General features: G+C 42.2%; 1 protein-coding gene across 2 annotated transcripts in view; it reads left to right on the top strand.

Annotated features, from left to right (window-relative positions):
- Positions 1-16869, top strand: part of ephb6 (eph receptor B6) — a 32004-nt gene that overhangs the window by 10234 nt on the left and 4901 nt on the right. The window contains exons 3-15 of one of the 2 annotated variants that reach the window (XM_028424391.1): positions 2778-3050; positions 4832-5001; positions 5084-5379; positions 12759-12914; positions 13276-13547; positions 13822-13903; positions 14572-14696; positions 14778-14940; positions 15513-15627; positions 15711-15766; positions 16084-16200; positions 16292-16539; positions 16638-16856. In XM_028424391.1, the coding sequence (XP_028280192.1) occupies positions 2778-3050; positions 4832-5001; positions 5084-5379; positions 12759-12914; positions 13276-13547; positions 13822-13903; positions 14572-14696; positions 14778-14940; positions 15513-15627; positions 15711-15766; positions 16084-16200; positions 16292-16539; positions 16638-16856 (2292 nt within the window). The remainder of the gene's footprint in view (positions 1-2777; positions 3051-4831; positions 5002-5083; positions 5380-12758; positions 12915-13275; positions 13548-13821; positions 13904-14571; positions 14697-14777; positions 14941-15512; positions 15628-15710; positions 15767-16083; positions 16201-16291; positions 16540-16637; positions 16857-16869) is intronic. The other variant, XM_028424393.1, reaches the window with a different exon arrangement.

Here is a 16869-nt window from a genome sequence, read left to right as displayed (position 1 = left end):
CCTGCACCCCAACATGTGCTCTCTCTTGTCTCTGCCATCCAATTTCTCCTATTCCAATGTCTGACAGCGTGAATCACAGCCTGGGAGAGAGAAAACTGTCCTTTCACTCCATTAGACTGACAGACAGCCTATGACTCTATCTGCTCACTGATCTTATCATTATTCCAATTGGACCAAATATGAATGCACTCCCTCATGTGATGCTAGGGAGGATTTCTCTTCATACAGGCTGTCAGAGCCACACAGAGACAGAAACATAAGCATGCAGACATTCACCAACATGCACAACTACTGAATCACAAACGCTAAATGTGCCCTGATACGGTGTCAGGACCTTTTGTCCTCTTGCCTTTGTCGCATAGAGAATAATGATGATGAGGCCTAATACATAATTCCTCTGTGTTACAACAGAAAGGGGCCGGCTTGTCACTCAGGGCTACACAGGCTTAAAGCAGAGCCTTTTCATCCTTGGAAGCACCGTACTGTATAATTGGTGAAACTAAACCCTGCGCCTACATTTACATTTCATCTGATCTGACTGAATCTCACACAGAGCAATGTCTCCTCCACAACCTTTGTTCACATACATTTATGCATCTGCAAATTTTTAGCTTCCCTAAAAAGACAACAAAATGTGCTAATTTTATTACACAACAGCTGCCATAAGTTAGACACACAAGTGTCCACCACCTGTCACTTGTGAACAATGGTGCACATGCTAAATGCCGACAAGAGAACACCCAAGCATATGTCACCATAGAAAACGGATCTATTGTTAATATAATACATTTTTTTTTACTACCGTAAAACACTTAAGTGTAAAATGCCAACAAAATCTGTAAATTTATTCTCTCTTAACTCTAGTCCAGTCATGCAAACAGCGTTGGGGTTATCTGTGAGTTTCTCTGACATTTTGAAATTGGTCTCTAATATGTCTCTATCAAAATAGATAGGAATGTAATTTTGTTCAAAAATTCAACATCCACGTGTACTTTCAGAAATGTCCTTGTTGCTATGGATAATCCACTGAACAGTTTTCATTAGTGCTTTGTACTAGGGAAATAGTCTCTTTGAACCTTTGACATTATGTTCTGTGGATTATCCTGCATAATCCTGACAGGTTTTTGATGAAATACATTTATAAATCACAAGTTTGTGTTGACTATCTTATATCAATGGCTATGTTAATAACAACACTCTAAACTGAAATAACACAAAAAGGTTAAAGGTTTTACAGACAGCCATAGTCCAGGTGTAGTGTACAAAATGTCATAGCACAAAATATGATAGAATTCTGCAATATCTGGTAAAAATATGATGCCAGAAGAACAATGTCACATAGGGACACACAGCTTAAAGCCCATTTGGTTCTAATGGCCAATCGTCTGTTTGCATAGCATTTCATCTACGCAGAGTGAAGGATTATGGGAATTAAACCAAACAGGAGGTTCCAGAGCGTTACCACACAGTCCATGTGTCGACCAACCACAACACACAAACAGTAGTTTACATTTCGGCATCGGTTTGATATTGTCACCAAGTGGCAAATAACAGCTACAACAAGTAGAAATGAGAAATATGTGTGGAGAATCAATTTATGCAGGAAAATTTAAAGTCAGCTAAACATATTTTAAAAAAATTGTTTGTCTCATAATGACATCAATATTTCGAGTTCAGGCACTTGACACTTTGAGGTCTACACAGCTGCCACATTGTTATCATTACATGATGCTAAATTAACCCGAGGAACAATATAATGTTTTCTATCTAACGAGAGAAGTGATGAATAAATAAATAACACTTTTGTACATGTTTAACGTAGCATGCTAGCTTACTGACGTTAGCTGCTTTAAGCTACAGCAATGCTAGACTGGCTTTAGTTAATGTCTTTTTCATTATTATTATTATTTTATATATTAACAAACTTTTCACTTGAGATAAAGCAAAGGCAACTAACAGACTGTATATAAGACTATATTAAACTATACTGCTACAGTTGTACTGTTACTGTTTACTGTTAGATTAGGAGAAAACACTTTACCTTGCGCTGCAGCTGAAGTCTCGCGATATTCATGAGTTCACAAACTCACATAAATCCATCGTGTGAGCTAAGCTAGCATCAGGTTTAGATATGATGACGACGCCAAGAAGCAGCTGTTCACCGCTGCTAAAAAATGTATGCTAACTGCTACTTGCGAGGATTGATTCTAGGCGGCTTGTTGTGTTTTCTCTTTGTCGATTTGATGATGAAGTCGACTCGTCATAAACTGTGATTGATAGATGGTTCATTCAATCAGCTGCCAGGTATTATTTTAAAAGATCCTGACCTTTCCAACCTGGTTCCTGGTCTGCTTCAGCTGAAGTGGCTCTACCAACAAATGAAAGAAATAATTATCTCTTGGCCATTACAGGTTTGTCTGCAACACTTGAATCATGTTCACACTCTAAATGAAAGGCTGAAGTACTTTAATTAAATACTGGTTTCATGAATATTGATTGCATAAACAAATTGTGTCAAATCTGTTGTGTAGTGCTGGGACAGAGATGACCCACGTTAGCAACAACAGTGAACAAAAGCTTTTTATCTTGTGGATTCAAACAAATGAATGTTATATAAGAGCAAAACAGGTGTTCTATTATACTTACCTCAAAGATTTATTATATCTTTTAGGTTAGGAGACAGATTCATAACTGGACGAGGCTTAGATGAAACTTTAAGATCAATTTGTCTGTATTCTGTTTACATAAGCTCATAATCCAGTTTCTGTCTCTTTCAGTGGGATGAGGTCAGTGTCCTGGATGACCGAGGGAAGCTCATACGAACCTTTGAGGTCTGTAATGTTAACCAAAATCCACGGCAGCAGGATAACTGGTTGGCAACGCCTTTCCTGTACCGCCACTCAGCTCCCAGAGTGTTTGTCACGTTGCGGTTCTCAGTGCGTGACTGCGCCAGCCTGCGTTCACCATCACCCACTTGCCGAGAGACGCTCACCTTGTTCTACAAACAGGCGGACTCCCAGAGAGAACTGGAGAGGACCTGGGTAGCTGAGGTGAGGTTAAGATACACTGCACTGCAGTTTTGCATGGTTATTTCTCAAAGTGTGGATGGTTCAGATACTGGTGTTGATCTGATGACAAAACAGTTCAGACACATACCACCACAGGCTAAGGTGCCCTTGGCAGCAGGGGTTCACCTCCTGACCCTGCAGACCTTTACTGCATGTCTTTCCTCTCCACTCTCTCCTCAAATCTCTACTGTACTCGAATAAAGGCCTCAAACCATAATTGCTTCTCTGGCATACATGTGGCGACATTTTCCAGCCCTAGCTTGTGCCCTTTTTATGAGCATGTATCCGAAGGTCAGTTTAATATTTACTTTCACAAACCTAGAAGGTGTTTTGAACACATTTCCCAACTCTGGTGGTATTTCCAGAATCCTCAGACATTTTTTTCAAAGTAGGATCTCAACTGATGAAGTCCTTAACTTGTCATGAACATAAAACAAAAGTCACCAGATGTTGGCAATGACACAGTAGTGGTAAAATTAAGATGATCTCTGTGAATGAGGAGGCAGGTAGTCCAAGCTACCTAAGTAAAATAATGCCTAATGCATGTGTAGTTCTTAGGTTAGTGGTTTCTTGTTAAATCATATAGCCTTTAAGGATTATGGAAAGTGTTGCTCAGTCTTTTATATTGCACTGTAAGCGCTAGCCGACTAGCTACCAACAAGCAAAAAATGCTTATTCTGTAATGGCCAACCATCCTGTATACAAATTTAATAATTGAAAAAGACAAGTTCCACACATCCATGCAATAATTACTGTTGTCCAGACTCTAGAGGCATCTTTGTTTGTTGTTTGTTTGTCTGTGTGATCTGTTAAGAGTCCTCAAATAGACGAACTGGAAATTAAAAATGCTCCACAACTAATCTGTGATTAAGATTCATCTGGCTACCACTGAAAACAAGCATTAAGTCACTGTTTTTGTTGTTTCACTAAAACCTCTCATCCACCCATGACAAGGAGTAATTGTATAATCACCCTGATTAGTGGGGGAAAAGGCTGAGATTTACAGCCTCCCGAGAACACATTGGCGTGAAGCCTTGACTACGCTAAACAGAATACAAAAATGTATCACTGCAATTGCCATTCAATCTGACTAATTAAAACGTAAAATGGACCTTCTGCACTCATTAGAGAATGTCACCACCGTCAAATGTTTTATTTATTTAATAGAATAGAATAGAATAGAATAGAATAGAATATACTTTATTAATCCCTTTGGGAAGGTCCCTCGGGGAAATTTGGGTACCAGCAGCAATACAACACCGACAGTCATTACACATTTAGTTTTGTCGTTGTTTAATATAAGGATTTCTTCTGGGCCTTTTTGAACTACTGAGTCTGAATTTCCTGAGCTACATGAGCAGTCACAGCCACAGTGGGAGGGATGTGGTATTTGTGTAGATGAATGCGTTTCTCCTTAGGGAAGAGAAATGCTTTTTAAAAATGCAAATCAAAGCCTGATGAGGAATCAGAGGAGAGTCACAGAAGAGCAGGAAGCTGTGCAGTGCTCAAAGTCTTCGTGGGGACTTGAGCACGAACCCCCACTGGGACTCCGCACATCTAAGTAAACTATCACCCTGCTCACTAAACTACTTTGTAATATGCCTCAGAAAAAAACACAGCACAGCTCTCAGTCAGTCTTTATTCCACTATGTATTTCCAAAACACATTCATCTGACAACCACCTTATTGTGGCATCCTTAAGTTTCCCCTTGTCATTGTTTTTTTGACCATTCATTGTCTCTTCTTGTCTGCTTTCTCTCCAGCCTTCAAGCGGAGAGAAGGAGACCAGGGAGGGCTGGGTGAAGATTGACACCATTGCAGCTGACAAGAGTTTTTCCAAGGTGGAACCCAGTTCGCCTCATCAGTACCAACCCAACAGATACAGCCGTATCAACGTTAAGACACGCAGCTTTGCCCCGCTTACACGCAAGGGGTAATAATCACTGTGCTGCACTCTGCCTCCTGTGTTTTCTTTACATCAATATTCCCTCTGAATGTTGTTGTTCCCGTTTCAGATTTGTTTTGGCCATCGTTGACAGTGGAGCTTGTGTTTCCCTCATGGGGGTGTCCATCTTCTATCGCCGTTGTCCCACCACCAGCCTCTACTTGGCATCCTATCCGGCGACTCCCTCAGGTGCGGAGCCCACTGCCTTAGTGCCTGTGAGCGGCACGTGCGTCCCCCACAGTAAGGCACAGGGAGGAGCAGCCCCTCGCATGCACTGCAATGCTGAGGGAGAGTGGATGGTGCCCGTCGGAGGATGCATCTGTAATGAAGGCTATGAGCCCAATCTTAATGGATCTGCCTGTCTGGGTGAGTTTAGCATGTACACATGTGTGTTGGGCCTGTGAGAGACAGGTGTATTAATGAAAGAGACTAGCATTTTGGGTAAAACTCTAATTCAAATCGGATTGGTTCCAGGATAACATCCTGCATGTAGCAAATCCACAAGATAACACTTTAAAATCAGATCTGTAACTGGTGAGCTTCAGAAGTGCTGGTGGGAAGACTCATGAAAGGAAAACGCTGGCGATCAGTCAACTTTTAGGGACAGTCTCGACCTCCTGTCAGTTCTCTTCTTGGTATTTTTTGAGATGCGAAGCGAGTGGATCAATAGTGAAAAAACTTGCTGTTGCTCTGATACACTACTGTATTTGATGCAGAGACCAGAAGGAAACGAGGGCAGGCAGGTCAGGTCGGGATGAGATGAGACGAGGCGAGAGGCGATGTCTGAATCATACAGCTCATTTATAGCACTGATGGTAGAGACAAACCTTATGGAAATACAAACAGATTGTTCAATCTCACTGATAATTTACTTTTCAAGTGGTATTGAGGAGAGGAGAGGAGAGGAGAGGAGAGGAGAGGAGAGGAGAGGAGAGGAGAGGAGAGGAGAGGAGAGGAGAGGAGAGGGGGTACTAAGAGAGCTGGAGAGATACTACTGAGGTCAGCAACTGCATAACTGGTCAAACAGTGTTCACACCTCTCGAAGTGAGGGTAAGTAGTGAAAAAAAAGAGAGAAAAAAAAAGAATTTTGAGAGATCTCCAGACGGACAGGAAGGGATACTGAGAAAGAGCTGGAGGAGGGAAAGAGGAGGAGAGGGAGAGAGCCATAGTGCGAGGGATGTGACACATTTAGGTCATGGCGATGTAATGGCCACTCGTCTGTGAACAAGTGACAGAAACCGCAGGGGGAGAGAGGGGGGGGGGGGAGGAGGGAAAACTGGGAGAGATGGAGGGAGAGTGAAAGATAGGAGGATGCAAGTTAATGACTTAAAGAACTGAGCAGGCAAAAATCCTTGTGAAGGGAAAACAGTGGAGGAGCGTGTGAGTCTATATATTCCCCCTGTCTGCATACGTCTCAGAGCGCCAGGATTACTGTGGAAAAAAACTGCATTCTCACAGGAATTTCAATGGCCATAATTGCTCAAGTCTAACTAACGGCAGCACAATTAATCCCCCAATCCTGACAAGTCAGCTGTAAAATGTGTTCATGCTCTTGTGCTTTACATCTGCACTGGGCCCGCCGCTTCTGTTTTGTCTGCCTTTGATTGATATCTCCTGACAAACCACCCCGTCGAACCCGGAGCAAAGACTTCCACTGTCTATGAAGGATCTAACACGTTGCTGCCCACTTTTTGTTCCAACTCTCATTTAGTTATGTTCTGTTGATCACTTCACTGACTAATGATGTGGATTGGCATCATTACATTGTTGTCCTCTCTGGCTCCCTGGGAATGTTGAGAAAAGATGAAGAAGGTTAACTGGCAATGCAGTCATCGAGGATTATTAACAGTAGCCAATCCTTGCTCTTAGCAGAAAGTGGAGCACAGAACATTCTTGTTCTATAACAAATCAAACATTTCGCTCTTGTTGGAATTAAACGCCAAGGACATTTAATAATAGCACACTAGAAAATCATAGGTTAGACTGTGCTGAACTACTGCTATTAAAGAAAATGTTTGTTGTTTTGGGGCCAGCACTTTGAGCACTGTTCAAGTAGTCTAGTAGCTGAAATTTATTTCCACTTACTGCCTGCATGTGGACTGAGATGACCAACATACATTTTAGTAAACACATCCACAGGCACTGTTTGTGGACAAATAGCAGTGTTTTATATTTATTACTGTTTTAACAAATGACATTAAACAATGTAAATTAATGCTGTTTAATATCCACATATAAAGGGTCTGTGCAGAGTTTGTTGCTTCAAGCAAGACATAATTTTTTAAGGGATAAATGAGTGGCTCAGGATCCCACCTCTGGGTCTCATGTGGGAATGAATTTCAGTGGTAAATGATTGCCTTTAACTACACACAGTGCTAATAGCTTTCTATTTTTAGACTCCTAAGATTCTTTCATAATGTGTTTTTTATTTGTGGATTAATATGGTAAGAGCTTGTAATGCTAAGGCTGAAAAACATAAGCAGAACAGGGAATGGCTTTTTACCACATAAAGTCATTCTTAACATATATAAATATATATTTAGCAGTAACATTTGAGACTTTTGTTTAAACAGGCTTTGGTTGTATTGATGTTATAAAGCAAACGGCCTGTTTGCTTCATTTCTCAACCCTCTCTCTGCATGGAAATATATGTGTGGCCATGTCCTATATAACTAAAGTATATCATACGTTATAGTTTTCTAAGTTGTAAAGCCAGACTTTCTGTGTTTAAGCTGAAAATGAAATTCTCGAGAAAAGCTGGTGAGCTCCACCACATGGGCTGATGATAACTCCAACTGAAACATCAGATACTTGCAAAAAAAAAACACAGCCAGCATGTCGGCATGCCGACATTAAAATATCATTTCTAAATAATTTATAAAGCTGTTTATCCCAAGCAAGTCGGAAAGACTTCTGTATAATCTCTAACATTCAGGAGTCAGTTCTTGATAAAACTCATCTTGTAAAGACGATAAGGACGGTGGCAGACAACAAGCAGCAGTTGTCTGCTTTTATTTTATTTTTCTGCCAAACAGCACAAAGATGCCTCTGCTCCTTCTGACATTTGCATCCCACAAGGGGGACGGCGAGGCAAAGAGCACAGGCGGAAACATGACTGAGCATGAGACACAATTACACCTGTTCAGCCAAACATGAAACAGTCCTTTAGTTTTGAGATCCCAGAGCTGGTCCGAGCTGGCTATACATCATCCCTCTCTCCCCCTCTCCCTCTATCTCTCTCCCCCTTTAAGCCACTGTCGAGGATTTGGGACAACTCGCCAAATGCTCAAATGAGCTTTGAGTTCATTTGGAACCATGTTGATATTTTGTGTGGCCTGCTGCAGTGTCCTGAGTGAAATATTCAACATGTCAGATCGTCCTGATTTGTCACCCAGAGTCCTCACTGTCAGCACAGACACATCCACTAACTATCCCGAAGCACACTGAGGTGGAAAACAAGAACATTTGGCCAAGGGGGGAGGTAACATTCAAAGTTCAATTATTTTGATTGTAAAGGGTGACTACACTTGACACACAGATAGTCTTTCAAAACTTTCTCCACTCAGAGAGAACGATTATGTGCTTTTTATTCCTCCTTATCATTATTACACACCCATATGTCCTGCGTACTTCAAGTGGATATTCGATTGCTTTTCTGGTCTGTTAATAAAGGTCAACCTGTGAGCAATACACAGTTGAGATGATCAATGACATACAGTGCAGTATCGACAGTTGGTTGGAAGTCACTGTGGGGTGTTGCCAGGTGCTGGTGATGGATCAACACATCAAATCAATTATCTGTGGATGAAATATTGAGCATGTCAGATCATCAGAGCAAGCTCTGTTATATTGACTCTTCCTCAGTCACAGTTTTTATAATAATGATGGTCACACATTCCCATTCTGCTCCTGGAGAAATATTTTGTGTTATAACAACTGCTTTTAACTGAACATTCAGGCCTGCTGCCGGCTTTATGAAGCTTTGCTGTGAGATGGAACTCTATGTGCCCCTGCCTAGACAACAATCAGTGTCTGGATTCATCGTTAGTGTTCAGGGGGTGGCTTTTATAAAGAATTTCTTCGAGCCGTCTGCCAACTTTTGCCTTTGGACTAGACAATATTATAATTTTAAGGTACTGTAAGTGTCAGTCAGAATCAGATCAGATCGTGTAGAAGAGATTCTGTTTGGCGCTGCTTTCAGCGCTGTTGTCACTGCCTAATGGAGGTGTGTCTGTCATCTCTGGCTGTTGAGGGTGTGGACTTGTGGCAGGTACCCGCAGTGAATGTGCAACACCATCAGCTTGATAAACTTATGTTAATCTACTGATTTTTAATAATATGGCTGTATTGTTGTATTTTAAGTACCTAAGTCTTATATTCCATCTCTCCCCAGTACTGTGTATAGTTCCATTTCAGCTGCAGCTCTGAAATCACACTGCATACTCAGCATCAAACTAATGACAGGCACAAGGGACAGCCTGGGAATATAGTGCAGCATTTAACAGGCTAACAACTCAATATTTCTCTCAGGAACTGGTTGAGACCAAAAACAGAGCAAACAGCGTTGAGGTTTAGGATGGTTTGGTTTACTGTTGTTATCATGACATAGGATCTATTTATTTAAAGTGTTGGAACAGATAATGTTCATCAAACCCCATATGGAAAGCTGTATATAGAGGAAAAAAGATGCAGGCGGCACTAATAATTGCATATTTTTAAAAGGTAAATGAGGCAAGATCACAGACATATAACCCTGTAAAAGAACAGCTCCTACAATTAGGGTAATTTGCATTATGTGGTCTCCATTTCCGATCTCCATTGCAGAGCTGTCTTTTATCATACATATGCTTAAGGATGAGGGTCAAAAGTTGCCTAATGACCTCAGTGTGTTTGTAAAACATAACATGCACTAATTCTTTCAAAATAATAATATCAAAATATGTTGAAGGGAGTAGACATTATCTACCATTGTCTAAATTAATCTTAATCACAGGTTGGCAGGCCAGCTCTGAAAAGCTACTTATTTATGTAATTATTTATCTTTTTGTGAATAAATAAAGGACTGCTGGCCGCCAGTGCATATAGCAGCGTGCTGTCAGAGCTTACATGTAGATGTTACCACATGACTCAGTGCTGGACTAATTTCAGTCTGTAGAAAGTGAAAGACATTTACAGTTGGACCCATGTGTGCCCGTCTCTCCTGTTGTGTGTGGTCGCATCTGTGACTAAGCTTGTGTGTTCGTGTGTATGTCTGTGAGAGAGAGAGAGAGAGGGAGAGAGAGAGATTATGCTGGGAGCCAAAAGCAGGAATGAGTGCATGAAAGAGGGAGAGGAAGAGAAAAAGAAACTGGGTCAGTGATCTACATACTTCATCGCCGTCTCTTTTTCCGTTTATCCCTGTTAGAACATAATATTTGTTTTCAATTGTCCTTGTTTTTGGATAAATCTTTTTATGTAGCCTCTTGTAATTCCTTTCTCAGTGTTTATCCATTTCCACGGTATCTGTCAAACTATCTGCCTACCGACATTCCTTCTGTGGTCCCTTCCATCACTTTGATTAATCATTGTTTTATGATTATGACAATACAGAGAACCCTTGCAGTGTAACATCTGTGAATTTTCTATCTTGTGAAATTTCCCAGCTTGTTATGAATAAAGTATTTTCTATTCTATTCTATTCTCTTCTATCTACACTGATGATACAAACAGGCAGCCTGACCTCACAAGGCAGGAGGTGGTAACAGTTGACTTGTGAAGGTGATTTTAAAGGCCAGTGTTTATGCAGGTATTCGGTGTGAATGTAGACCTGAAGAACGCCAGAGAAGCTTGTTGCATATTTGTCAGATGTTTGCCTGGTAAATTGTTTAATGTCAATCTTTCCCTAAACCTAACCAAATAGTTGATTTGCTGACAATTGGCATGTAATTTGTGTTTGTTTTGTTTCATTATTACCTTTATTTTTAGCTCTTCCCTCTCATCAATCAGTGAGTTTGTTAAATACATTTTCTTTCTTGTTGTCGGTAGTGTAAAATAGTAAATCATAGTAATTATTAGGCTAACTCGTTATCTTGTGTGTGTTTGTTGATTGTTGTTGATTTCCCTCGTCAATCACTGCTGTTGCTCTGCACTGTTGCTCTTCACTGATGTAAAGGCATGTGTGTCTCTGCTCATAGTGGTGATGAACTGTTGCTTGGAGAGAGTGAGGCAGAGAGGGATGGAGCCGGGGGTGGGGGTTGCAGATCAAGCAAGAGGGCAGAGGGCTTGCACTTTCATTGGCTGGTGTGATCAGGAGGAGGAAGAAGAGGGTTGAATTGTTTCTGGTGCTCATAGTGGGGGGTGATGAGAGGGTTTGTAGTCATGTTCTGTGTCAGACCTGTACAAGAACACGTCTGGTAATGTGCAGCTGGGACATAAAAGATGGAGGAAGCTATATTCTCCTCTCTTCTTCTTTAGTCGCCCTCCTGCTATTTTTCCCTTCCAGTTTCATCTATCATCCCGCGCTTATAAACATAATCCTACTGTTCATGCTACAACTGTCTGAAGCCATCCGTCTCCGTGTTTAGTTCTTTTCCTCTTCTGGTTTAGTCTCTCAACATCCTTTTACTCTTCTGCCCCCTTTCCCCCTCTTTACACCTGTTTGAAAGCAAAGTCAGCTCTCAGAGATAAGTGAGAACACAGAAATCCTTTTATCTGTTTATACTTTCACTTCTTGAATTCTTATCTGGTCCTCCCAGGCTGCTGCAACACCGTACACACACATGCAGCACGTCAACGTCAAGACAAGCTGCCTGTTCTTGTCATGATTATATAATTAAGGTCAGTGGTGTACTCCCACCAGCCATAAATAACAGACACACACACATCCTCCAACTCAGCACTTTAACACTGTTTAAAAACATATGAGAGAATCCTTCTTTAAAGCTGCTGCGTCAGGTGTTACCAGGTGTGCCATTTATACACTCAAAGACTCACAAGAGCCTCTCTGCGTGAGTTTATACACCCACTTTACACTTAGCTTACGGAAAAGGAGACCCTGTTTTGAATGATGCAACTTTTAGCTGACACTGCTTCAGACCCTGACACACAGGGCGGCGTGAAAATGGCAGCAGACCAAGCTGGAGGGTGTAGACTCAATATCTCATAATCCAGCGCAGGGCAAGCACGCAAGGTTCTGGCAGCAGGAGCATGAAGCGATGTGTCTGTCACCTTGACCTCAGTGCTCAGCTGTCCTGCTGTTGACATTAACAATCGGCACATTTCACAGATTTTCCATTGTAAAATGCGTCGGTTCAGAATCGTGGCCTGCATGCTCAGATGGTATTTTAATGTGTGTGTGTGTGTGTGTGTGTAAAAGTGAGACAATTAACATGTTCATGCTTTGAACTTAAATACATTTCCAAATAACTTCATCAAAAAGATGGTCAGAATGGTCTTCTTTTGTGTGTGACTGCTGGTTTTGCTGCTCTTTGCTAACATTGGCCACTTCCTCTGTAAACACGAGTAAATGATAGTGCAGGACAAAGACAAAAACAGGCTGTGTTTGAGATGAACTCTCGAACTTAAAGTGAGCCACAAGGCAAACTGACAGTGACACTAAAACCCAAACCAGTTATGCTGTTTGACCAAAACAATAAAAAAGGACAAAGTAGAAGTATACAAAAGTCATTTTTAGTCGTGGCTTCTCCCTTTCCTTCAAAGTGTGTTTAATTCTGACCATCCTCTCGTCTCTTCTTGCCTTTCTGCAGCCTGTCCTGTGGGCTACTTCAAGTCCGTTTCAGGCTCCGTTCCCTGCTCTGTGTGTCCACCCAACAGCAGAACCAGCCAGGAAGGATCGAGGGTGTGTGAATGTCGCAGCGGCTTCTACCGGGCAGCCAACGATGCCAACTCTTCTGCCTGCACAAGTGAGCTTTGTCTGTTTGTTTGTTTATGCCTAGCTCTTTGGGAGGCGTTCAGGGGGCCTGAGTTGGAGTCATTTGTGAGACTGTGAGAACTGTCGCTGACAAAAATCAATTTTCTTCAACAGAAATCTTTAATCTTTTAAACTGCACCAGAGAAAAAAACTGTCAAGTATTACGTTTCTGTGCTCACTTTGCTTAAACTGATGCCAGACTATTTCATAAACTTCTTTCCATTACTTTTACTTGGATAAATGTCTTTGCCAGCATGCAGATCCTTTCATATCTTAAACTTTTTAGCAGATGCTTCCATCTAAGTGTCCACCACTTACATTATGTATGTCAAACCCTCCCCCTCTTTCTTCAGCTCCTCCATCTGCCCCTGTCTCTCTGTCCTGGGAGTATGAGAGTGGTGACGGTGGGGTGTCACTCAGGTGGCGCCCTCCAGTGGACATGGGAGGGCGCAGGGAAGTTTGGTACGGGGTGGTGTGCCGCATCTGCCCCTCAGCCACCTTTACCAACCCTGCATCCTGTTCCTGGTGTGGGGAGGGTGTCACCTTCAGCCCCTCTAAGACCAACCTGACACAAACCAAGGTCACCCTCAACAACCTGCTGACCAGAGTCACATACCTCATACAGGTGCACTTCATATCTCTTATATGACATCTCACAGCACATTGTTTGTGAGCAAATTCATACTCATTATTATTTAGCACAACATAGCTTGACTAAATTGACTAAATCTTATTTTTTATTCAAAATGGGACAGATATTTTCCATTTACTGGTAATTGATCTAACATAGCCAACACTTCCTGTGTCCCCATCTTTGTTTTCTCAGCACTGGAGCATGTCATAAATGTAAATAGAAAACGGCTTTGAATGTCACATCTGTGTGCTTTTGGTATTGACAGGTGCAAGCCATGAATGAGGTGTCAGCTTTGAGTCCTTTTCCAGCTCGATACACAAGCATCAATTTCACTACGAGCCAGTCAGGTGAGAATGGGACGGAGAGGATGAAAAAGCTCAGATGAAAGAGGAAGAGATGCTCTGATGATGATGTTTGAGGAGATACTGCATGTGTGTGTGTGGCTTTGTGTGTCTGTGCATGTGTGTCTGGGGTTTTTCCCCCTCCTGCCTTCTCTCTCTCTCTCTCTCTCTCTCCTTTGGTCTCCTGCTCCATCTTTTCTGCCCCTGCTCTCTGGACAGGAGCTTGCTCGAGGTTACAATATCCTGTCTCATCCCCTTATAGTCACGGTGGAAAAAGAAAGAGACAAATGAGAGATGGGAAGACAAAGAGACAGAGACAAAAGCAGACGAGTGGGGAGACGAGAGGAGAATGGGGGTTGTGTGTAGACTAAGAACACAATTACAGCTTCACAATTTTCCAAAAACCCAAATTGATTTAGCCTGAAATATCTAACACCTTCTTGTGCATGTTCTCTGTATTTATTGATTAAATGGATGGAATGCCTGAAAGTTTCCTTCCTAACCAGCTTGTGGAGTGACTGTAACTAGATCCTGCTTGGCTTTGCCATAAAATGCTCCATTAAAAACTCCTACTCCAGTACTTTCATGCTCTACTAAATATCCTCTCAGTACTGCCCCCATGTGGCCACTGCTACATCATCATAGGACGCTCACTCATTTCTTGTCTCCCACAGTTCCCAGTACAGTTCCTATGATGCACCAGCTAAGCCGTGCCCCAGACTCCATCAGTCTGTCGTGGCCTCAGCCAGACAGGCCCAATGGAGACATCCTGGAGTACCAACTCAGATACTATGACAAGGTATGTCCATGGAGCAGTCAAACACAACCAACATTGTACTCAAGCAATGGTCACTTAATGACTTCCCTCTGTGTCCCTCAGGGTTCAGACGTGGACAGTGCACTGAGTGTGTACAGTGAGACCAACACAGTGACTGTCAGCTCTCTGATTCCCGGCTCCATCTACGCCTTCCAGATCAGAGCTCGAAATGAACGAGGCTTTGGTCCCTACAGCAACACCATCTACTTCACAACACTGCCTCTGGGTACAGCACTTATTTACTGTAATGCAAGAGAAATCCAAAGTGCCTCATGGAAGCCTGCAATTTTATTAGAGAGTACTTCAAAAGGAGTATCAAAAGCTGAATCAGAACCAGAACAGAACCGGCATGTGATGTAACAAAGGAGCTGAGTAACACATAAAGTGAACAGGGCCGAGCACTTCTGAACTGGAAGATTTGAACACTGACTGAACTGATCGAAGGGATAGTTTGGTTCCTTTGAGTGGAGTTATAAATTCCACTACAGTCAGTGTATGACCTGCAGTAGCTGGTGGACAACACATTTTATACTGAAGCGGACGGGATTACTGTCACGGAACCTAACAAATGAAACGCTGTAGTTGGGGTCAGCCATTTAAAAAAGTTGTTAATGGGTTAAAACACAGTGAGGAAGTCTGATGGTTTTAATGGGAATAAGATTTCCTATAAAAGTATTTATCCATTGATTACATTCCAGAAACAATTGAAGATGTTTCACAAGATATTATGACTGGTGGCTTTCCTGATGAGCCTCCATGCTGTAGCAGCTGATGTTTGTTTCTTGTTGTCTCCCACAGAGGAACACTCACAGCAGATCCAGAATCACCTTCCTCTGCTGGTGGGGTCAGTAATGGGTGGAGCCGCATTTCTCCTTGTAGTGGCAGCAATAGTGGTTGTAGTGGTGTTTCGCAGGTAGGTCATGGAAATGTATGCAGTCATGCATGCGATGTATGATTTATAATCTTGTGTAAACTAGTGTTTGTTATATATTGTAGTAAGAGGAGGGAGAGTCCGTACAGCGACAGACTCCAGAGGTACATAAGTAATCGAGGTGAGTGTCATTTGTGTTGGATTTTTTATTTTTAATTATATATTTGTGTAAATAACAACATTTTTACAAATTTAGTTAAACTGTTACTTAACTAACTAGAAAGAGGACAATGATCAATATTTTCTCTATTGAATGACACTAATATTTGTTACTGGTCATGGAGTACATCAGTGTATCTTGTATTGAGTAGGATCTGCTGTGTAATAAAAGATAATCCCAGCCCTCTATCTTTATAAGTCTTTTATTTAGTGTCACAACTATGAGGCAGAAAAATCCAGACTTAGTCCCAAAATATTGCTCTTGCTCTATAATTCCAGGTGGAGTGAAGTATTACGTGGACCCATCCACTTATGAGGACCCCAGTGAGGCAGTGAAAGAATTTGCTCGTGAGATAGACCCCGCTCACCTCAAGATTGAGGAGGTGATTGGTGCAGGTAGGCCTGATACTTTTTTAAAAAGCTGTAGTTGTGGGTTGTATGATTGCTGTCAGCCCAGTGTACTCTCTTCCATTTCTTTCCACTCCAGCCCAATTTGGTGAAGTTTCTCGAGGCCGGTACCGTCCTCTGGGTCGCAGGGAGGTGCTAGTAGCAGTGAAGACTCTGCGTTGGGGGGCATCCGACAGAGAGAGGGGGATGTTTCTCAGTGAAGCCGGAGTCCTTGGGCAGTTTGATCACCCAAATGTGCTAAAGTTGGAGGGGGTTGTCACACGTACACCACCAGAGAGGATCATCACTGAGTTCATGGAGAACGGGCCCCTGGATGCCTTCCTCAGGGTGAGAAAACAGCACTTACTTCCATATTTATCATGCTGTTGGTCATTGCACCATGTGAGGAACTGACATAATCTGTCCACCCTTCTGTACACCTTTAGGAAAACGAAGGCCAGTTCAGCGTCCTCCAGCTTGTTGGGATGCTCAGGGGTGTTGGAGCAGGGATGCGTTACCTCTCTGAGAGAAACTTTGTCCACCGAGACCTGGCTGCCAGAAATGTGTTGGTTAACTCCAACCTGGTCTGTAAAGTGTCAGACTTTGGCCTCTCCAGACTCATGAGGGGCCTGGACCACAACATACCTACATATACTGCCTCACTGGTATGTCAGGGCA

The sequence above is a fragment of the Parambassis ranga genome, chromosome 16 (assembly GCF_900634625.1).
Source record: "Parambassis ranga chromosome 16, fParRan2.1, whole genome shotgun sequence".
NCBI lineage: Eukaryota > Metazoa > Chordata > Actinopteri > Ambassidae > Parambassis > Parambassis ranga.
The sequence above is the reverse complement of the archived record's forward strand: the minus strand, read 5'-3'. Positions and strand labels throughout refer to the sequence as shown.